This window comes from Acartia tonsa, chromosome 15 (assembly GCF_053477335.1).
Source record: "Acartia tonsa isolate MP-2025a chromosome 15, ASM5347733v1, whole genome shotgun sequence".
NCBI lineage: Eukaryota > Metazoa > Arthropoda > Copepoda > Calanoida > Acartiidae > Acartia > Acartia tonsa.
In genome coordinates, this window is record NC_137274.1 from 17522758 (window position 1) to 17546538 (window position 23781).

The window sequence follows — 23781 nt, forward strand, 5'->3', positions numbered from 1 at the left end:
ATTCTTATCTCTGTTAGACTTCACAACAGTCTGAAACAAAAATAAATTTTCTTATTTTCAACAAAACATATCAAAACTAAATTAATTATTTTGATTTCCATCATAACATAATCTCATAATTTCATATAGGCTTATAAACAATATGTTATTTTTTCATAATTCAAAATAAACCATCAAAATAAATTATCACAAAATTAGAGTTGCGTCGTTCACTTTTTATCATTAATTTTGTTTTGTTGTTGTTTATTTACAATGCGCATAAATCAAAACAATGCCGCGTAACAATTAGAAAATGGAATAAGGTTTTATGATTATAATAATTCAAAACATTAAAACCATAAAATGTCATCTATTATAGCATTATTCCATGCCTCGACTTCCGCTACAAGATCGTCTTCATAATCGCTTGCCCCTAAACCATCGACATGTGCCACTTCCTTCGTGTCTTCCCCTTCTTTCACCTCTCCTTCAATTTCACCAACCAATTTCTTTTTATCCATACTATTTTCATTCTTTTTAAAACTCTTTTGCCCCGTCTTATAAGGAACAAAAGGCTTGTTTCCCCACCGCAAAAAGTATTTTCCTTTAGGATTAGGCAACTTTTTATCTCTAATATCAAAACAATCCCTCATCATGTGACCCTTTTTGTTGCAATAATAACAAATAAATCCACCTTGAATTGCGCCAATTAAAGGAATAAGTTCAGCTGGTCCACCAAATTCATCGGCCAAATCAATTTCACATTGATTTATTTCAAATGACAAATTATCTTCATCACTAACCTGATCAATAGTTACAGGATTTGACTTAGAACCAACGCCACCAACCATCGTCTTAGCCAAAGCCATCTGGTTTGTTGTACATCCTCTAGCCATTGACCCTGAAATTTGATTAAATTGTAGCCCTTTAACAATCAATTGTGCTTTAACTATTAACTCTGTCCGAAACTTCGTTATCATTCGCACTTGTCCGTCACGTTCCAAATCCAATGCAAATTGACGCATCTGATTAGCCAAAAGTGGAGATAAAACCACATTACACACTTGAGAATAGAAATCCATAAACATATCATCTGTTGGTTTTGGATACGCACGTTTCCAGAAGGATAGTATCTTATCAAAAAATGCATCAATCTTATCATTCTCATGTTGCTTAACACTCAAATACGCATCTTTACACACATTTTTCATATCGGGTGGTAAAAATGTCTCCCGCATCTTACACAAATACCCCTTTAATGTTAATTGTCTATTCTCCATATCAGCAGGTTTTAGTGTATAACCACAAGCGGTCCTTACACCCACACATTTATCAAACAAAATTTCCTTACAAACTTGATGATTAGTCATATGATAACGTCTAGTAGTCATCCAAAATCTCTCCAAATAATCGTCAAAGAAAATCACATCATCGTCAACTGCAAATTCAGGCGCATTTTTTCTGAACTGATCATCAAGTTTAGCACACGTTTCATTGTACCTATGCACATTCTCCTCCCCCTGCGAAACATACAGAGATCTATCTGGTACATAAACAAGAGATTTACACCAACTAACCTGCGAATCACTCAGTCCGGCCTCAAAAAAATTGAGCGTATTAAAATCCTCCGCATCAACCTCAGAAAGAGCTGGCCACCACATGAGAACCCCATTATAGATATTATCCACAGCATCAACTCTAGACAATTCCCAAAGTTTTATGATCTTATCTTCATTTCCCTGCATACCACCAAAAATAGGCCGAGAACCACCAGCAAACAACTTAGGCTTCTCTTCTGATCCTCCAAATCCTCCAGATCCACCAGCCGTCCTCTGCCACGGCATAGAGTTATTTAAACCATTCTGCTGGTTATTCGACCCATTCTGCTGGGTATACTGCTGATTATTCGACCCAATCTGCTGGGTATTCGAACCATTCTGCTGGTCATTCAAACTATTCTGCTGGGCAATCTTTTCAAGAATACGCTGCTGACCAGTCATAAACTCATTCACAACGGTCACATTCTCAGTCTTGATATCATTATCAACACTAGGCTCCACCACCTTATTAAGACGATCTTCCAAATCGTCCATCCGAGTAGCCAGTCCAGTAACCGCAGCAACATTAGTATCAACATTATCCGTCAACTCTTGAATTTTCGTCTCTAGCGGCGCTATACGCCCACCTAGCTCCGCCGCCACCTTATCAATACGTCCACCCAGCTCTGTCGTCACATTATCAATTCTAGTCCCAAGAGCATGGATCTCATTAATCAAATGCAAATCCTTCTCTTCCTGAGACAACTTCCTCCACTCTTCAATGGACAATCCCATCGTTCCAACACAAAAAATACCTGAACAAACTAAAAAGAAAAGAAATAATACAATTAAAAGAAAATCTGAGCTATAGATTCGTACTACACTACTGCGCCAAAATGACGTATAGTAATAGCAAGAACAAACAGCTAAATATTCTCATAAAGTGTATTAATTCAATACAAGGTTAACATATAATAATAACATTAATATTAAGACAACTATTCACTTTATGTTCGTATCCTGTTGCAGAGCAATGACTTGCTCCGAAACCGTGGATACCAGAACTAAAAGCTAAACTATAAAATACATGTATTGCTCTTAAACTCAGGAAGAAAGGGACTATACATCACAATATCATCATCCAGGGATCTCAAGGGATAAGACAATGGACGTTAAACCATTCCCCAATGATGATAAAGAAAATTATAACTTTTGTAGATTCTGTTTGAAAAGTTTGGACACTATTGGTTCGGAACCAACCAATGCATATTCAAAGCTTTAAAGCTGTAAGAATTAAAATAACTTTGGGTACCAGCATAGTTTACAGTCCAATGTCCTCTCCCTCCCCCTGGCTATATCAGAATATATATATAACTACTGTATTAGACATAGACTTTCGAGATCTTTAACAAGAACAAAACTAATTTAAGCAAAGGAGAGTATAAAAGTATAAAATAATATTTACAAATGTGTATAATAATAATAATATAATATGGTACATAATCATAGGATCTGATACAGAGCTCTGTACCAGATATGCATGGATGGAATAAGGTTTCTTAATTATCACTAATTATCTCTTGTGTGTGTGTGTGTATGTTATTATGTCCTTATGGCAGATATATATATATATACATACAGAGAATATAACTAGAAGTGTGGTGGTGGTGGTAGGACTAAATATTACTCAACACCAAGATTCAGATCCTGGCTGTTGTTGTTGTTGTTGTACTACATGATCATGATAGTCATGATAGCCCAGATTATTCTCTCCTGTCTCAGAACTACTGCTATCTGTCTCTGTCTCACGTCCATACATGTCTGCCAGCTTCTTGAAGCGTGGCCCAAAATTGTGCAGGTATTCAAACTCCAGATCCTGATCAGCCTCGCTGCCAGAGTTGAGGCTGGATAAGCTGGAGCCAGTGCCAGAGTTGCCATCACCTTCATAAGCATAATGCCGGAGATCATCATAGGGCGTGGCTTCTGGATCCTGGTCAACTTTGTCCTTAGTCTCATCCAGAAAGTGGCCGACTCCAGGTAACTCCTGCTGCTGCTGCTGTTGTTTGTCCACTGCTGGTGGCAGGTATTGTCCATTCAATGTCATATGGCCATATCCATTCTCCTGTACTTGTGTTGTACCACTGCGCAGACGCAGGACTGACAGATCATAGCCAGTACCATCTCCCTCACCTCCTCCCTCGTCATCATAGTTGATAATATTCTCTCTGATGTCGCAGTCAATGTCCTTGTCGCTGTAGGGCACCCTCCTCCTCCTGTACACTGTGAGCACACACATGGCCGTCAGAATGATGGCCAATATCGCCAGGATTATCAGCAGAAAGTTGAGGTTCATGCCAGTGGCCTCCACGGCCAATACATACTCCATGGAGCAGCCATCCTAAAGTAAATATTTAGGATAAATGGATAATAATTATGGTAGGGTATATAGGACATTAACAAGATTAGTTTTCATAAAAACTGATGCCATTTAACTCCCAAGGACATCCATAGAAACCCCATACAATGTCAATCGACGAAAATTGGCCAAGTTAAGTGAAACTTTTTAGAGACCACTGTTTTAGATGTCCCAAAAGTACCCTACAAATGACCAGAATGCATTGAAAAGTAAAATACATTTTCTTTTAAAAAAGTCATTTAGAAGTAATACACAGACAAACGTATTAGGTTTGCATTAAATGATAAGAAAGCATAGATAATTGTTGAAAAAGTAAAACTTTGTTCTTCTGCATTTTTTGTTTTGTTGACTGCATTGATAATGGTGTGTGGTACCTGGTACTGCTCGCCATCTGCTGGTGTACCCAGACTGATCCACAGCGGGCTGCCATCATTCTCTGACACCTGCAGGTCACGCAGACAACCAGCAAAACTGTCACCAGCTGGCAGTGTCTCCCTGGCAACCTTGAGCTCAGCTGCCAGGTCCCGCAGCCGGTCCTTGCCAAAGTAAAGTCCTCCAACCTGTAGTGGACCATTGGAATTCATGTACTGGGCTTTCCCACGTGGACAAGAGGCCTGCAAAACAAAATAAAGATATGTTTAGATTCCCATAACTATAGGGAATGTTGTACCATTTTAAAATAACAAAAATGTTCCAACAAAAAAGAAAAAATCTTCGAATTTTTATGAAATGGTTTACAAAAATAAAAACATCCAATAATGCTAATGCTAATCATTCTAGTGCTCCGTGTAAAAATGTTATTTATTCAATGCTGTGCTTCTCCAACTTATGGAAATAATTGTCCCTGTTAAAAATAAAGCTTTTCTACGTTGTGAGCCAGTCTGTTTTAGAATTGTCCTATGGATTTGAAACTTGTTGACTGCATATAGCATACCTGAAGCTGACAATCCTGGATACTTGGAAGACAGTCTCCATTATCCAGGATGAGATGGACAGTAGAATTACTCCAGGAGAACTCGACACTATGCTCAACACCATCAGAGACAATCTTAATATTCAGGATATTAATAGGTATATAGTTTATGTTAAGATATGCCCCTAGAGGCACTTGTTATTGTATTTGAGCGACTTTTCCTTTACAATGTACAGTTTCTCTTAGTAGGGTAGAAATACCTCCCCCCTCCAAAAAAATAGTTATAATTCTTCACTGGACCTATAGAAAGCTTCACTGCAAATGTTACCAAGATCCTTTGCTCCATACACATCAAAATAAAAAAATTCTGTTACCTTCTGTAAAATGCCAGTGCTAGTTTCTCTGCCATAGTTGAGATAATACTTGAGCTTGCCCTCGTGTATCTCCAGGGCCACAAAGTCAGTAACCCCCTGGACAACAGTGTTGGGGGAGGGGCCCTGGTACAACAACAGGCCCCGGGACTGCTTGGTAGTAAATCTCAGCCTTATTGTTGTGTTGCCACACGAGTTGATGCCCTGGTGTGTTGTCCATCCATATCTAATGCTTGCAGATCTTTTCTCACAGAAAGGTCCATACACTTGGGGCTGATCAATGGCACACTGACATTTGCCCGTGACTGTGCAGCTGCCCTCCAGGCACACCTGCTGCTGCTCCAGGCTGTAGGCTGACCGCCACAGGTTAGAACTGCTGCTGCTGTCCAGGTCGCATGACTGGCGGGGTGGGGCGGGGCAACCACAACGGGCCTCGGTCAAAGCTGTTACACCAACAAATGTTGTTCTAAAGCCAAGCAAATAAAGTTATTGATGCTAATACCATATATATTGGGATGTGTGATATGTAAAACAAAAACAATGAAAACAATTTTTCCTTGGCTACATACAGCTACACAGATATCCTGTTACTTTGAACTGAGTAAGAAATATACAAAAATAAACTTTATTTTCCTATTGGTCATGACTGCTGTGGGTTGATTCTCTATCTCCAGTTTGTTATAGCAAGCTCCATCACATTTAGCCTGACATCAGGGAATCATTCAAATAACTGCACATTAATCTATAATACAAAGTAGAACCACTTAACCGACTTTTACTCTTCAGGAAATATAGATACTAGTAGTGGTTTATTAAAAATTGAATAAAATTAAAGTTATTTGATGATTACTCCTGCCTTATCACTGAGAGATCTCTCAATAAGACACTCGTCAATATTGATCATGACAATATTGAAATCCATCTGTCTCTCCAGGTCTGTCTTCCTCCTGGCCACACTCAGTTCCATCCTTTCAGGGGCATAGTACGGAGATCCATGGGCTGAGAACCTTACATCTGTACCCTGCAACACAAACAAAATTTAATAAAAGTAAACCAAAGTTTAAGTTGGCCAACGAATAAGATAATGTGGTTAGATGTTACAAAAATATTAATTACAAAACATTTATCCCAAGCAATGCAACTATTTATAGCTGACTCATTATGCAAATGAAATGAAAAAATAACTACTATAATCTGAACATTTTCTAACCAAAAATATGCCCAGATGTTTTCCTATTGGCTGATTTAGAGAGCAAGTATCTAGAGATTATATCTATTGTCAGTAGAAAAATCACCTTTTTATCTGGCAGATCTGCGGGCAGCAGTGTGAACACATCCACCACAGATGCATTCAGATATCCACGCAGCAGCTTTGTCAGCTGCTGGCGGCCGTCAGCACTCAAGCTGCCGCCAGAGAGAAACTTTTCAGGTGGCACATCAATTCTAAATAGACAAGAAATTAAATAGGTAAGTTAGGTTAGGTAATATGGGTACTGGGTATCTTTTATAGAATAACATTAGCAGCCAAGAAAATCATATTTCACAGACAAAGAAAGTATATTATAGAGTAGCTTTGCTACTGAAAAGTGGAATAAAGTAATTATCTATATTGAAGTAATAGATATATAGAATACATGGGATAATGTGTCATAATATCCACATATTTTATATATCCATTGTTGTGGTGTGTATACCTAATGCTACCACTTTTCTTGACAGCCTCTGCAGAAATCTTTTTAACTGTGACAGTGACATTAGCAGGCACAGCTCGCTGTCCCCGGGACACATCATCCACCTCGAACTCCATGTGGTATGTCTGAATAGATTTAAATGTCAGGGATCATAAAGGGATAAGACAATGGATAATAAATCATACATAAAAGTAACAGGATCTGTGTCTGTCTGTCTTGAAGGATCTTGGGCAGGTTTACATATTTAGGGGGGAGGGCACCGCAATCATCCCTAGAAAAGAATAACTTTCCACCTCAATTTTAATTTTAGAAAGGATTTTTTTTGAAGCAGGAAAATAAAATCTTGTGCAGAATCTGTTTTTATTTTATCATATTTTATTTCTGTGTGTTTTAATCCAGGGATCTAAAGCGATAGGACAATTGCCATAAAATTGATGTACATCTACAATGATGATATTCAATATTACCCCTTGTGTAGATTAAAGTTAGTAGTGGAAACGTTCTGACACTCAACTCAATGAACCAACCAATGAGAATCCAATACCTAAAAGTTTTACCTTAATTTCTTCATCAAGTTTGATTCCCTCCTTCATGGAGATAATTCCAGTACTTGGATCCAGGGAAAAGTCCGGGTACCTGGAGGCATCCTGCCAATAATAATTATTATAGTATTATAGACACCTTTCTGCGGATAGTAAAGTGAAATAATGGCTCAGAACTGCTTCTAATCCAGTTCTCCTCAGAAATGGTGTTTTATTACCTATATAAAACAAGGATATCCATTAAGTAGGAAAGCACAAAAAATCGTGGATTTAAAATTTATTTGTTAAAATCAAGAATAGATTTATTGGAGAAAGTTGCTACAAAACCTTATTATATTTTGTATGATGAATATAAATACAAACCTTAAATCTAAAAGTTTTATCTGGCAGGTCCCAATCGTCTGGGTCATCTACAAAGACTCTGCCAATCTTTGTGGTGGGTGCCCGGCCCTCGTAGTTGTATACAAATATCTCACTAGAACCTGATATCCATAATATTATATCATCCATTATATTAAACTAAATATTACAAAGAGTATACATTATTTAATAAGTATATATGCAAGAACTTTTGTTTAATGAAACCTTCCAAATTTTTAACATTTACAAAACGGTCTGCTTTATTGCATCAAGATCCATGACAGATCTATATAGAAAATAAATGTCTATAAATGAGCTCAAGTCCATTATATTATCCACAAACAAGTTTAGGCCAGGCATCTAAAGGGATATGACAATGGCCAATAATTTGATGTACATCCCCAATGATGACAAGACAAAATTTTCCCTTATGTAGATTACAATTAGTGGTTGAAACGTTTTGACACTCTACTAAATAAACAAACCAATCAAAATTTAGTAAAAGTTGCCAAAGTTGTTAAGCCAACGAATATGAGAATGTTATTATATAAATTCAATGTTGATGTTCATCAAATTGTCACCAATTCTCTTATCCATTTAGATCCAGGGAAGGAGGGGACATTGGACTGTTTATTACACTAGTCTCCAAAGTCTTGTAATAACGTTTTCTTATTTGTTAGCTTAACAACCTTGGGAACTTTTACTGAATTTTGATTGGTTGGTTCATTTGGTTAAGTGTCAAAGCGTTTCAACCACTAATTGTAATCTACAGCAGAAGTAATTTTGTGCTTCATCATTGGGGATGTACAGTACACCCATGTATGGGCCATTTTTTATCCAAGGATTTATACAGAATTGTTATGGAATCAATTTATAAACAGCTTTCCGCAGATAGCAAAGTGAAATGATTCACTTTTTAGAGTACATGATAATCCAGGGTAGGTAGGATCCTAGTAATAATAAATCCATTTTTCTTCAAAATTGTAAAAATATTAAATTTTATAACCATGAACCTACCTGATCTCAAAATTTGCTCAATCAATAATTGTAATTTTGTGTATCACATCATTGGGGATGTGGTACCGGCCATTGTCTTATCTTATCCCCTAAGTTTATGTTCTAAGATAGAGCAGATATGCCCCTAGAGACACTTAAGAAAGGGGGGGGGGGGTGAGTCAACCCTACTCTTTCTATATCAGTTTTTGAAAAAAACATTTTTTCTATGTGAGGGTTATTTTTTCCTATGTACGGTTTCTCTTAGTAAGGTTTATATACCCAAATAGAAAGTATATAAACCTACCCTGGTCCTATAGAAAGCTTCACTGCATAGGTTACTGAGATCCTTTGCTACAAACACACACACACACATAGAAAGACAGACATTCTGTTACTTTAATATAGTCCATATAGAACTGATTGTTGAAAAGTTTGGACAATAATTTTGGTTTGGTAAGTGGTATAACGTGTTTTAGGTTATTTTAAACTTTTCATTTTTTGTATCAGTCTAACTGTCAACGTGGTCTAATGGATTTCAGACTGGTGCATACATTAGGCATTAGATGGACTTGTATATATTAGGGTGAAAATGTATTGAGGTACTACTATATGTTGGCAGAGGCCACTATCTGCAGGTTAATTTTGATTAAATTGTCTTTTTTATATATTGAAATTGATTTGTCATGCATTTAGGGTCTTGAATCTATCACCTTGTAACCTAATATTGTGTGTAGGATGATAAGTTTGAGTTTTGTATTGGTTGGGTATAACGAATCCTTGCGGGAGATTTCTTTACTAATATATAGAGCCGGTTATTTTGGTCTGGAATAGCTGGGGTTAAATCCTCAATAGATATTGCAGAGTATTAGACTGCTACAAAATGTGATTTTATGTATTTAGACAATTCTTTTTATTGGCTTAAAATGATAAGCTATATGAAGTATATACAAAAAAAACTTTATTTAATTTTTTTTTTTAATTTTAAATTTTCCACTTGTGTTTTCTCTCTCTCTTTCTTTTTTTATTCTCCCTCTCTTTCTTTTTTTATTCTCTTTCTTTCTCTCTCTCTCAGACTGTCCCTTTTCTTCCCTACCTCCCCCTTATTCATTTTATTAACTGATTTCAAAAATTCTAATTTTACCTTAAAAATATCAATAATTAAAAGGAGAGGTTGCGTGATTTTTAGACGCATTTTTAACCCTCTGCTGACGGATAAGATAATACTTTCCTTGTAAAAGTTGTACAAGTAAAACTTGACACACAGCTAATTAACTCTTGGGAAAAGCCATGCTGAAAAGTACAACGCTCAGAATTAAAAAACATGACGGCTATTTCATTGCAAAGTCGATCCAGATTTAAAGGTTAATTTTTAACGCATTTTTACCCCTCTGCTTACGGATAAAATGATTCTTTCCCTGTTAAAGTTGTATTAATAAAACTTGACACACAGCTAATCAACTCTTAGGAGAAGCCATGCTGAAAAGTACAACGCTCAGAATTGAGAAACACGTCAGATATTTCATTGCAAAGTTGACCCACTTTTAAATGTTAATTTTTAACGCATTTTTACCCCTCTGCTTACGGATAAAATGATTCTTTCCCTGTTGAAGTTGTATCAATAAAACTTGACACACAGCAAATTAACTCTTAGGAGAAGCCATGCTGAAAAGTACAACGCTCAGAATTGAGAAACACGTCAGATATTTCATTGCAAAGTTGACCCACTTTTAAATGTTAATTTTTAACGCATTTTTACCCCTCTGCTTACGGATAAAATGATTCTTTCCCTGTTGAAGTTGTATCAATAAAACTTGACACACAGCAAATTAACTCTTAGGAGAAGCCATGCTGAAAAGTACAACGCTCAGAAGTGAAAAACACGCCAGATATTTTATTGCAAAGTTGACCCACTTTTAAAGGTTAATTTTGAAAGGTTTGCTGATTAATTTTAGACTCATTTTTAACTCTATGCTTACGGATAAAATAATTCTTTCCCTGTTAAAGTTGTATCAATAAAACTTGACACACAGCTATTAAACTCTTAGGAGAAGCCATGCTGAAAAGTACAACGCTCAGAATTGAAAAACACGTCAGATATTTCATTGCAAAGTTGACCCACTTTTAACTCTATGCTTATGGATAAAATAACTCTTTCCCTGTTACAGTTGTATTAATAAAATATGACAAATAGCTAATCAACTTTTGGGAGAAGCTTTGTTTCAGGTTAAAGAAACTACACCCATAGAAAAAAGTTAAAAACCAGACTCCTCTTTCTGCCCTCCCCCCCTTCTCTCTCTCTTTACCTCCTCCCCCCCCCCCTCTTTCTCTCTCCTTCTATTACACGTCGCTTCGCTCCGGTTAGAGACACTTAAACTACACCCATGAAAGAAAACAGTTAAAAACCAGACTCTTCTTACTGTCTCACTTAGAAATTACCAGAAAAAAATCAATCAATCAATCTATCTATCTATCTAACTATCAAAAGTGTCTCAGCCTACTCCATGACTACTTAGGTCCAAACCCTAAGAGACTATGGCTAATCAATCAATCAATCTAACTATCTAACTATCTACTATGGCACGTTATGGCTGATGTACAGGCCCCTCTACCTTCCATCAATACTCTAGTTGTTACCTGGGTATATCCATCAATACTCTAGTTGTTACCTGGGTATATCCATTAATACTCTAGTTGTTACCTGGGCATATCCATCAATACTCTAGTTGTAACCTGGGTATATCCATCAATACTCTAGTTGTTACCTGGGTATATCCATCAATACTCTAGTTGTAACCTGGGTATATCCATCAATACTCTAGTTGTTACCTGGGTATATCCATCAATACTCTAGTTGTTACCTGGGTATATCCATCAATACTCTAGTTGTTACCTGGGTATATCCATCAATACTCTAGTTGTTACCTGGGTATATCCATCAATACTCTAGTTGTTACCTGGGTATATCCATCAATACTCTAGATGTTAACTGGGCATATCCATCAATACTCTAGTTGTTACCTGGGTATATCCATCAATACTCTAGTTGTTACCTGGGTATATCCATCAATACTCTAGATGTTAACTGGGCATATCCATCAATACTCTAGTTGTTACCTGGGTATATCCATCAATACTCTAGTTGTTACCTGGGTATATCCATCAATACTCTAGTTGTTACCTGGGTATATCCATCAATACTCTAGTTGTTACCTGGGTATATCCATTAATACTCTAGTTGTTACCTGGGCATATCCATACCTGGGTATATCCATCAATACTATAGTTGTAACCTGGGTATTTCAATACTATCTGTTACCTGGGTATTAAATACTGTATTTGTTACCTGGGTAATGGGAAAAATCAATCAATTAAATATTTAAGTATTAGGCTTTATGTAAATTGAAGGATTGGACTTTAGAAATTACAAAAAAATCAATCAATCAATTTTTAAGGATTAGGCTCTATGTCAATTGAAGGATTGGACTTTAGAAATTACAAAAAAAATCAATCAATAAATTTTAAGGATTGGGCTTTATGTCAATTAAAGGATTGGACTTTAGAAATTACAAAAAAATCAATCAATCAATATTAAGATTGGGCTTTACGTCAATTGAAGGATTGGACTTTAAAAATTACAAAAAAAATAAATAAATCAATCAATTTTAAGGATTGAGCTGTGTGTCATTTGAAGGATTGGACTGTATTTAATTAAATACTGTATTTGTTACCTGGGTAATGGGAAAAATAAATCAATTTTTAAATATTAGGCTTTATGCCAATTGAAGGATTGGACTTCAGAAATTTTAAAAAATCAATCAATCATTTTCTAAGGATTACAAGAAAAAAATTAATGTTTAAGGATTGGACCTAGATATTAAAAGAAAAAAATCAATAAATTTTAAGGATTGGGCTTAGAGATTACAAAAAAAAGAATCAATGTTTGAGGATTGGGCTTAGAAATTACAAGAAAAAAATCAATCAATAAATTTTTAGGGATTGGGCTTAGGAAATGCAAGAAAAAACAGTCATCAATTTTTAAGGATTGGGCTTAGAAATTAATGAAAAATTAATCTATTAATCTATTTTAAGGATTGGGCTTTATGTCAATTGAAGGATTGGACTTTAGAAATTACAAAAAATCAATCAATCAATTTTAAGGATTCAGCTGTATGTCAATTGAAGGATTGGATTACAAAAAAAAAACAATCAATAGATTTTAAGGATTAGGCTTTATGTCAATTGAAGGATTGGACTTTATAAATTACAAAAAAATCAATCAATTTTAAGGATTGGGCTTTATGTCAATTGAAGGATTGGACTTTAAAAATTACAAAAAATCAATCAATCAATCAATTTTTAAGGAAATTGTAAGAAAAAAACATGCAATCAATCTGTTTTTAAGGATTGGGCTGAGAAATTACAAGAAAAACATAGTTAATCAACTAATTTTTAAGGATTGGGCTTAGAAAATAACAAGAAAAATTAATCTATCAATCAATTTTTAAGGATTAGGCTTAAAAATTATGAGAAAAAAAACAATCAATCAATCAGTTTTCTAAGTAATGGGCTCTAATATTACAAGAAAGAAACAATCAATCAATCAATTTTTAAGGATTGGGCTTAGAAATTACAAGAAAAAATAATCAATCAATTTTTAAGGATTGGACTCTGCCAATTTAAGGATAAGGCTATAGAAATTACAATATAAATCAATCAACCAATCAAAAACGGATTTGCCGCCAATTTAGACTTAATTGGGAGGAGTGAGGGGGGGGGGGCGGGCTAAAGCTATGTTAGGGTGCCGCCAAATACCGGATTTGCCGCTAATTTAGACATGGAAATATATTCAACCAAACATGTCACATGACTGCACATAAAGTGTTACATATATGTTATTTTGAAATATAATATCCAACAATTATTTTTAAACTATAATTTATTGCTATGAAAATAAAAAAAATGCACAGTAAAATTTATCTAGATGAAGGCCTAGAAGAGAATAATGAATGATATATATATTAAATATATAGAAAACTAACTATTTTACAAGAATAGATCATTATTGTATCAAAATATGGTGATTTTGATTATTTAGCTTCATTTTTACAAATTTTCTACTTTTTAAGGAATTAAAAGGGTCATTTTTTTTTTGCATAATTCCATAAATTTTAGTGTTGGGTTGTAGTCAAATACTCTTTTTAGGTCAAAGTGTTTTTAATTATAACCAAATTTATATAAATATGTAATGATCCATAATTAACAACAGTTTGACTTAACAAGAGCATTTGACTACAAACCAACACCCAACTTTACATGAATACACGAAAAAAATGACCCTCTTTTATATATGAAGGCACTTTGGAAGTCTGTACTGTATAATAATCAACAATTTTCATTTTAACACAGGGGGGGGGGGGGGGATGTTAGATAGTTCTCGTAACATAAAGAGCTGTAAAAAGTTTTTAGTGCACAACATTCTATATTGCAACAAAAATGTCATGTTAGCAATTCTAAAATTTAGCATAAATTATGCAAATTTTCAAACATTATGCTAAATAATTTGAATTACAATGTTTTAGAGAAATAAAAGCTAAAAAACATAAATATTTGATCAAACCAATGGAATGTTTATTGCTCTGATATTACAATAATCTATCCAAACCCCTCCCCCCCCCCCCCATCTTTTTACATTTTTCAAAACATAATTTTGTATTTTTTTGGTTAATAAAAGCTCAGCATTGAAAAAAAAGAAGAAATATTACATCAAACATAAACAGACAACCTTTTATAAAAATTGAATTAAAGAATGGATTGGATAGGTATGTGTTGTTTTCCTTGTAAAGGATTAACATCCCACACACCCATCCCTCCCTATTTCTATTATATCATCATCCAGGGATCTCAAGGGATAAGACAATGGACGTTAAACCATTCCCCAATGATGATAAAGAAAATTATAACTTTTGTAGATTCTGTTTGAAAAGTTTGGACACTATTGGTTCGGAACCAACCAATGCATATTCAAAGCTTTAAAGCTGTAAGAATTAAAATAACTTTGGGTACCAGCATAGTTTACAGTCCAATGTCCTCTCCCTCCCCCTGGCTATATCAGAATATATATATAACTACTGTATTAGACATAGACTTTCGAGATCTTTAACAAGAACAAAACTAATTTAAGCAAAGGAGAGTATAAAAGTATAAAATAATATTTACAAATGTGTATAATAATAATAATATAATATGGTACATAATCATAGGATCTGATACAGAGCTCTGTACCAGATATGCATGGATGGAATAAGGTTTCTTAATTATCACTAATTATCTCTTGTGTGTGTGTGTGTATGTTATTATGTCCTTATGGCAGATATATATATATATACATACAGAGAATATAACTAGAAGTGTGGTGGTGGTGGTAGGACTAAATATTACTCAACACCAAGATTCAGATCCTGGCTGTTGTTGTTGTTGTTGTACTACATGATCATGATAGTCATGATAGCCCAGATTATTCTCTCCTGTCTCAGAACTACTGCTATCTGTCTCTGTCTCACGTCCATACATGTCTGCCAGCTTCTTGAAGCGTGGCCCAAAATTGTGCAGGTATTCAAACTCCAGATCCTGATCAGCCTCGCTGCCAGAGTTGAGGCTGGATAAGCTGGAGCCAGTGCCAGAGTTGCCATCACCTTCATAAGCATAATGCCGGAGATCATCATAGGGCGTGGCTTCTGGATCCTGGTCAACTTTGTCCTTAGTCTCATCCAGAAAGTGGCCGACTCCAGGTAACTCCTGCTGCTGCTGCTGTTGTTTGTCCACTGCTGGTGGCAGGTATTGTCCATTCAATGTCATATGGCCATATCCATTCTCCTGTACTTGTGTTGTACCACTGCGCAGACGCAGGACTGACAGATCATAGCCAGTACCATCTCCCTCACCTCCTCCCTCGTCATCATAGTTGATAATATTCTCTCTGATGTCGCAGTCAATGTCCTTGTCGCTGTAGGGCACCCTCCTCCTCCTGTACACTGTGAGCACACACATGGCCGTCAGAATGATGGCCAATATCGCCAGGATTATCAGCAGAAAGTTGAGGTTCATGCCAGTGGCCTCCACGGCCAATACATACTCCATGGAGCAGCCATCCTAAAGTAAATATTTAGGATAAATGGATAATAATTATGGTAGGGTATATAGGACATTAACAAGATTAGTTTTCATAAAAACTGATGCCATTTAACTCCCAAGGACATCCATAGAAACCCCATACAATGTCAATCGACGAAAATTGGCCAAGTTAAGTGAAACTTTTTAGAGACCACTGTTTTAGATGTCCCAAAAGTACCCTACAAATGACCAGAATGCATTGAAAAGTAAAATACATTTTCTTTTAAAAAAGTCATTTAGAAGTAATACACAGACAAACGTATTAGGTTTGCATTAAATGATAAGAAAGCATAGATAATTGTTGAAAAAGTAAAACTTTGTTCTTCTGCATTTTTTGTTTTGTTGACTGCATTGATAATGGTGTGTGGTACCTGGTACTGCTCGCCATCTGCTGGTGTACCCAGACTGATCCACAGCGGGCTGCCATCATTCTCTGACACCTGCAGGTCACGCAGACAACCAGCAAAACTGTCACCAGCTGGCAGTGTCTCCCTGGCAACCTTGAGCTCAGCTGCCAGGTCCCGCAGCCGGTCCTTGCCAAAGTAAAGTCCTCCAACCTGTAGTGGACCATTGGAATTCATGTACTGGGCTTTCCCACGTGGACAAGAGGCCTGCAAAACAAAATAAAGATATGTTTAGATTCCCATAACTATAGGGAATGTTGTACCATTTTAAAATAACAAAAATGTTCCAACAAAAAAGAAAAAATCTTCGAATTTTTATGAAATGGTTTACAAAAATAAAAACATCCAATAATGCTAATGCTAATCATTCTAGTGCTCCGTGTAAAAATGTTATTTATTCAATGCTGTGCTTCTCCAACTTATGGAAATAATTGTCCCTGTTAAAAATAAAGCTTTTCTACGTTGTGAGCCAGTCTGTTTTAGAATTGTCCTATGGATTTGAAACTTGTTGACTGCATATAGCATACCTGAAGCTGACAATCCTGGATACTTGGAAGACAGTCTCCATTATCCAGGATGAGATGGACAGTAGAATTACTCCAGGAGAACTCGACACTATGCTCAACACCATCAGAGACAATCTTAATATTCAGGATATTAATAGGTATATAGTTTATGTTAAGATATGCCCCTAGAGGCACTTGTTATTGTATTTGAGCGACTTTTCCTTTACAATGTACAGTTTCTCTTAGTAGGGTAGAAATACCTCCCCCCTCCAAAAAAATAGTTATAATTCTTCACTGGACCTATAGAAAGCTTCACTGCAAATGTTACCAAGATCCTTTGCTCCATACACATCAAAATAAAAAAATTCTGTTACCTTCTGTAAAATGCCAGTGCTAGTTTCTCTGCCATAGTTGAGATAATACTTGAGCTTGCCCTCGTGTATCTCCAGGGCCACAAAGTCAGTAACCCCCTGGACAACAGTGTTGGGGGAGGGGCCCTGGTACAACAACAGGCCCCGGGACTGCTTGGTAGTAAATCTCAGCCTTATTGTTGTATTGCCACACGAGTTGATGCCCTGGTGTGTTGTCCATCCATATCTAATGCTTGCAGATCTTTTCTCACAGAAAGGTCCATACACTTGGGGCTGATCAATGGCACACTGACATTTGCCCGTGACTGTGCAGCTGCCCTCCAGGCACACCTGCTGCTGCTCCAGGCTGTAGGCTGACCGCCACAGGTTAGAACTGCTGCTGCTGTCCAGGTCGCATGACTGGCGGGGTGGGGCGGGGCAACCACAACGGGCCTCGGTCAAAGCTGTTACACCAACAAATGTTGTTCTAAAGCCAAGCAAATAAAGTTATTGATGCTAATACCATATATATTGGGATGTGTGATATGTAAAACAAAAACAATGAAAACAATTTTTCCTTGGCTACATACAGCTACACAGATATCCTGTTACTTTGAACTGAGTAAGAAATATACAAAAATAAACTTTATTTTCCTATTGGTCATGACTGCTGTGGGTTGATTCTCTATCTCCAGTTTGTTATAGCAAGCTCCATCACATTTAGCCTGACATCAGGGAATCATTCAAATAACTGCACATTAATCTATAATACAAAGTAGAACCACTTAACCGACTTTTACTCTTCAGGAAATATAGATACTAGTAGTGGTTTATTAAAAATTGAATAAAATTAAAGTTATTTGATGATTACTCCTGCCTTATCACTGAGAGATCTCTCAATAAGACACTCGTCAATATTGATCATGACAATATTGAAATCCATCTGTCTCTCCAGGTCTGTCTTCCTCCTGGCCACACTCAGTTCCATCCTTTCAGGGGCATAGTACGGAGATCCATGGGCTGAGAACCTTACATCTGTACCCTGCAACACAAACAAAATTTAATAAAAGTAAACCAAAGTTTAAGTTGGCCAACGAATAAGATAATGTGGTTAGATGTTACAAAAATATTAATTACAAAACATTTATCCCAAGCAATGCAACTATTTATAGCTGACTCATTATGCAAATGAAATGAAAAAATAACTACTATAATCTGAACATTTTCTAACCAAAAATATGCCCAGATGTTTTCCTATTGGCTGATTTAGAGAGCAAGTATCTAGAGATTATATCTATTGTCAGTAGAAAAATCACCTTTTTATCTGGCAGATCTGCGGGCAGCAGTGTGAACACATCCACCACAGATGCATTCAGATATCCACGCAGCAGCTTTGTCAGCTGCTGGCGGCCGTCAGCACTCAAGCTGCCGCCAGAGAGAAACTTTTCAGGTGGCACATCAATTCTAAATAGACAAGAAATTAAATAGGTAAGTTAGGTTAGGTAATATGGGTACTGGGTATCTTTTATAGAATAACATTAGCAGCCAAGAAAATCATATTTCACAGACAAAGAAAGTATATTATAGAGTAGCTTTGCTACTGAAAAGTGGAATAAAGTAATTATCTATATTGAAGTAATAGATATATAGAATACATGGGATAATGTGTCATAATATCCACATATTTTATATATCCATTGTTGTGGTGTGTATACCTAATGCTACCACTTTTCTTGACAGCCTCTGCAGAAATCTTTTTAACTGTGACAGTGACATTAGCAGGCACAGCTCGCTGTCCCCGGGACACATCATCCACCTCGAACTCCATGTGGTATGTCTGAATAGATTTAAATGTCAGGGATCATAAAGGGATAAGACAATGGATAATAAATCATACATAAAAGTAACAGGATCTGTGTCTGTCTGTCTTGAAGGATCTTGGGCAGGTTTACATATTTAGGGGGGAGGGCACCGCAATCATCCCTAGAAAAGAATAACTTTCCACCTCAATTTTAATTTTAGAAAGGATTTTTTTTGAAGCAGGAAAATAAAATCTTGTGCAGAATCTGTTTTTATTTTATCATATTTTATTTCTGTGTGTTTTAATCCAGGGATCTAAAGCGATAGGACAATTGCCATAAAATTGATGTACATCTACAATGATGATATTCAATATTACCCCTTGTGTAGATTAAAGTTAGTAGTGGAAACGTTCTGACACTCAACTCAATGAACCAACCAATGAGAATCCAATACCTAAAAGTTTTACCTTAATTTCTTCATCAAGTTTGATTCCCTCCTTCATGGAGATAATTCCAGTACTTGGATCCAGGGAAAAGTCCGGGTACCTGGAGGCATCCTGCCAATAATAATTATTATAGTATTATAGACACCTTTCTGCGGATAGTAAAGTGAAATAATGGCTCAGAACTGCTTCTAATCCAGTTCTCCTCAGAAATGGTGTTTTATTACCTATATAAAACAAGGATATCCATTAAGTAGGAAAGCACAAAAAATCGTGGATTTAAAATTTATTTGTTAAAATCAAGAATAGATTTATTGGAGAAAGTTGCTACAAAACCTTATTATATTTTGTATGATGAATATAAATACAAACCTTAAATCTAAAAGTTTTATCTGGCAGGTCCCAATCGTCTGGGTCATCTACAAAGACTCTGCCAATCTTTGTGGTGGGTGCCCGGCCCTCGTAGTTGTATACAAATATCTCACTAGAACCTGATATCCATAATATTATATCATCCATTATATTAAACTAAATATTACAAAGAGTATACATTATTTAATAAGTATATATGCAAGAACTTTTGTTTAATGAAACCTTCCAAATTTTTAACATTTACAAAACGGTCTGCTTTATTGCATCAAGATCCATGACAGATCTATATAGAAAATAAATGTCTATAAATGAGCTCAAGTCCATTATATTATCCACAAACAAGTTTAGGCCAGGCATCTAAAGGGATATGACAATGGCCAATAATTTGATGTACATCCCCAATGATGACAAGACAAAATTTTCCCTTATGTAGATTACAATTAGTGGTTGAAACGTTTTGACACTCTACTAAATAAACAAACCAATCAAAATTTAGTAAAAGTTGCCAAAGTTGTTAAGCCAACGAATATGAGAATGTTATTATATAAATTCAATGTTGATGTTCATCAAATTGTCACCAATTCTCTTATCCATTTAGATCCAGGGAAGGAGGGGACATTGGACTGTTTATTACACTAGTCTCCAAAGTCTTGTAATAACGTTTTCTTATTTGTTAGCTTAACAACCTTGGGAACTTTTACTGAATTTTGATTGGTTGGTTCATTTGGTTAAGTGTCAAAGCGTTTCAACCACTAATTGTAATCTACAGCAGAAGTAATTTTGTGCTTCATCATTGGGGATGTACAGTACACCCATGTATGGGCCATTTTTTATCCAAGGATTTATACAGAATTGTTATGGAATCAATTTATAAACAGCTTTCCGCAGATAGCAAAGTGAAATGATTCACTTTTTAGAGTACATGATAATCCAGGGTAGGTAGGATCCTAGTAATAATAAATCCATTTTTCTTCAAAATTGTAAAAATATTAAATTTTATAACCATGAACCTACCTGATCTCAAAATTTGCTCAATCAATAATTGTAATTTTGTGTATCACATCATTGGGGATGTGGTACCGGCCATTGTCTTATCTTATCCCCTAAGTTTATGTTCTAAGATAGAGCAGATATGCCCCTAGAGACACTTAAGAAAGGGGGGGGGGGGTGAGTCAACCCTACTCTTTCTATATCAGTTTTTGAAAAAAACATTTTTTCTATGTGAGGGTTATTTTTTCCTATGTACGGTTTCTCTTAGTAAGGTTTATATACCCAAATAGAAAGTATATAAACCTACCCTGGTCCTATAGAAAGCTTCACTGCATAGGTTACTGAGATCCTTTGCTACAAACACACACACACACATAGAAAGACAGACATTCTGTTACTTTAATATAGTCCATATAGAACTGATTGTTGAAAAGTTTGGACAATAATTTTGGTTTGGTAAGTGGTATAACGTGTTTTAGGTTATTTTAAACTTTTCATTTTTTGTATCAGTCTAACTGTCAACGTGGTCTAATGGATTTCAGACTGGTGCATACATTAGGCATTAGATGGACTTGTATATATTAGGGTGAAAATGTATTGAGGTACTACTATATGTTGGCAGAGGCCACTATCTGCAGGTTAATTTTGATTAAATTGTCTTTTTTATATATTGAAATTGATTTGTCATGCATTTAGGGTCTTGAATCTATCACCTTGTAACCTAATATTGTGTGTAGGATGATAAGTTTGAGTTTTGTATTGGTTGGGTATAACGAATCCTTGCGGGAGATTTCTTTACTAATATATAGAGCCGGTTATTTTGGTCTGGAATAGCTGGGGTTAAATCCTCAATAGATATTGCAGAGTATTAGACTGCTACAAAATGTGATTTTATGTATTTAGACAATTCTTTTTATTGGCTTAAAATGATAAGCTATATGAAGTATATACAAAAAAAACTTTATTTAATTTTTTTTTTTAATTTTAAATTTTCCACTTGTGTTTTCTCTCTCTCTTTCTTTTTTTATTCTCCCTCTCTTTCTTTTTTTATTCTCTTTCTTTCTCTCTCTCTCAGACTGTCCCTTTTCTTCCCTACCTCCCCCTTATTCATTTTATTAACTGATTTCAAAAATTCTAATTTTACCTTAAAAATATCAATAATTAAAAGGAGAGGTTGCGTGATTTTTAGACGCATTTTTAACCCTCTGCTGACGGATAAGATAATACTTTCCTTGTAAAAGTTGTACAAGTAAAACTTGACACACAGCTAATTAACTCTTGGGAAAAGCCATGCTGAAAAGTACAACGCTCAGAATTAAAAAACATGACGGCTATTTCATTGCAAAGTCGATCCAGATTTAAAGGTTAATTTTTAACGCATTTTTACCCCTCTGCTTACGGATAAAATGATTCTTTCCCTGTTAAAGTTGTATTAATAAAACTTGACACACAGCTAATCAACTCTTAGGAGAAGCCATGCTGAAAAGTACAACGCTCAGAATTGAGAAACACGTCAGATATTTCATTGCAAAGTTGACCCACTTTTAAATGTTAATTTTTAACGCATTTTTACCCCTCTGCTTACGGATAAAATGATTCTTTCCCTGTTGAAGTTGTATCAATAAAACTTGACACACAGCAAATTAACTCTTAGGAGAAGCCATGCTGAAAAGTACAACGCTCAGAATTGAGAAACACGTCAGATATTTCATTGCAAAGTTGACCCACTTTTAAATGTTAATTTTTAACGCATTTTTACCCCTCTGCTTACGGATAAAATGATTCTTTCCCTGTTGAAGTTGTATCAATAAAACTTGACACACAGCAAATTAACTCTTAGGAGAAGCCATGCTGAAAAGTACAACGCTCAGAAGTGAAAAACACGCCAGATATTTTATTGCAAAGTTGACCCACTTTTAAAGGTTAATTTTGAAAGGTTTGCTGATTAATTTTAGACTCATTTTTAACTCTATGCTTACGGATAAAATAATTCTTTCCCTGTTAAAGTTGTATCAATAAAACTTGACACACAGCTATTAAACTCTTAGGAGAAGCCATGCTGAAAAGTACAACGCTCAGAATTGAAAAACACGTCAGATATTTCATTGCAAAGTTGACCCACTTTTAACTCTATGCTTATGGATAAAATAACTCTTTCCCTGTTACAGTTGTATTAATAAAATATGACAAATAGCTAATCAACTTTTGGGAGAAGCTTTGTTTCAGGTTAAAGAAACTACACCCATAGAAAAAAGTTAAAAACCAGACTCCTCTTTCTGCCCTCCCCCCCTTCTCTCTCTCTTTACCTCCTCCCCCCCCCCCTCTTTCTCTCTCCTTCTATTACACGTCGCTTCGCTCCGGTTAGAGACACTTAAACTACACCCATGAAAGAAAACAGTTAAAAACCAGACTCTTCTTACTGTCTCACTTAGAAATTACCAGAAAAAAATCAATCAATCAATCTATCTATCTATCTAACTATCAAAAGTGTCTCAGCCTACTCCATGACTACTTAGGTCCAAACCCTAAGAGACTATGGCTAATCAATCAATCAATCTAACTATCTAACTATCTACTATGGCACGTTATGGCTGATGTACAGGCCCCTCTACCTTCCATCAATACTCTAGTTGTTACCTGGGTATATCCATCAATACTCTAGTTGTTACCTGGGTATATCCATTAATACTCTAGTTGTTACCTGGGCATATCCATCAATACTCTAGTTGTAACCTGGGTATATCCATCAATACTCTAGTTGTTACCTGGGTATATCCATCAATACTCTAGTTGTAACCTGGGTATATCCATCAATACTCTAGTTGTTACCTGGGTATATCCATCAATACTCTAGTTGTTACCTGGGTATATCCATCAATACTCTAGTTGTTACCTGGGTATATCCATCAATACTCTAGTTGTTACCTGGGTATATCCA

The 23781-nt window shown here is 35.7% G+C and overlaps 2 protein-coding genes across 2 annotated transcripts; both read right to left on the minus strand.

Annotated features, from left to right (window-relative positions):
- Positions 1-2654: 2654 nt before the first annotated feature.
- Positions 2655-7975, minus strand: LOC145307406 (DE-cadherin-like). The gene is made up of 10 exons (XM_080149831.1): positions 7814-7975; positions 7466-7555; positions 6912-7033; positions 6513-6660; positions 6074-6238; positions 5851-5921; positions 5221-5683; positions 4868-4981; positions 4308-4547; positions 2655-3915 (listed from the first exon to the last, which is right to left on the minus strand). The coding sequence occupies exons 1-10, from the start codon at positions 7958-7960 to the stop codon at positions 3205-3207; spliced, it is 2271 nt and encodes a 756-aa protein (XP_080005957.1). The 5' UTR covers positions 7961-7975; the 3' UTR covers positions 2655-3204.
- A 6969-nt stretch (positions 7976-14944) lies between these two features.
- On the minus strand, positions 14945-20015 carry LOC145306751 (DE-cadherin-like). Its single transcript, XM_080149042.1, has 10 exons — positions 19854-20015; positions 19506-19595; positions 18952-19073; positions 18553-18700; positions 18114-18278; positions 17891-17961; positions 17261-17723; positions 16908-17021; positions 16348-16587; positions 14945-15955 (listed from the first exon to the last, which is right to left on the minus strand). The coding sequence occupies exons 1-10, from the start codon at positions 19998-20000 to the stop codon at positions 15245-15247; spliced, it is 2271 nt and encodes a 756-aa protein (XP_080005168.1). The 5' UTR covers positions 20001-20015; the 3' UTR covers positions 14945-15244.
- Positions 20016-23781: the final 3766 nt, after the last annotated feature.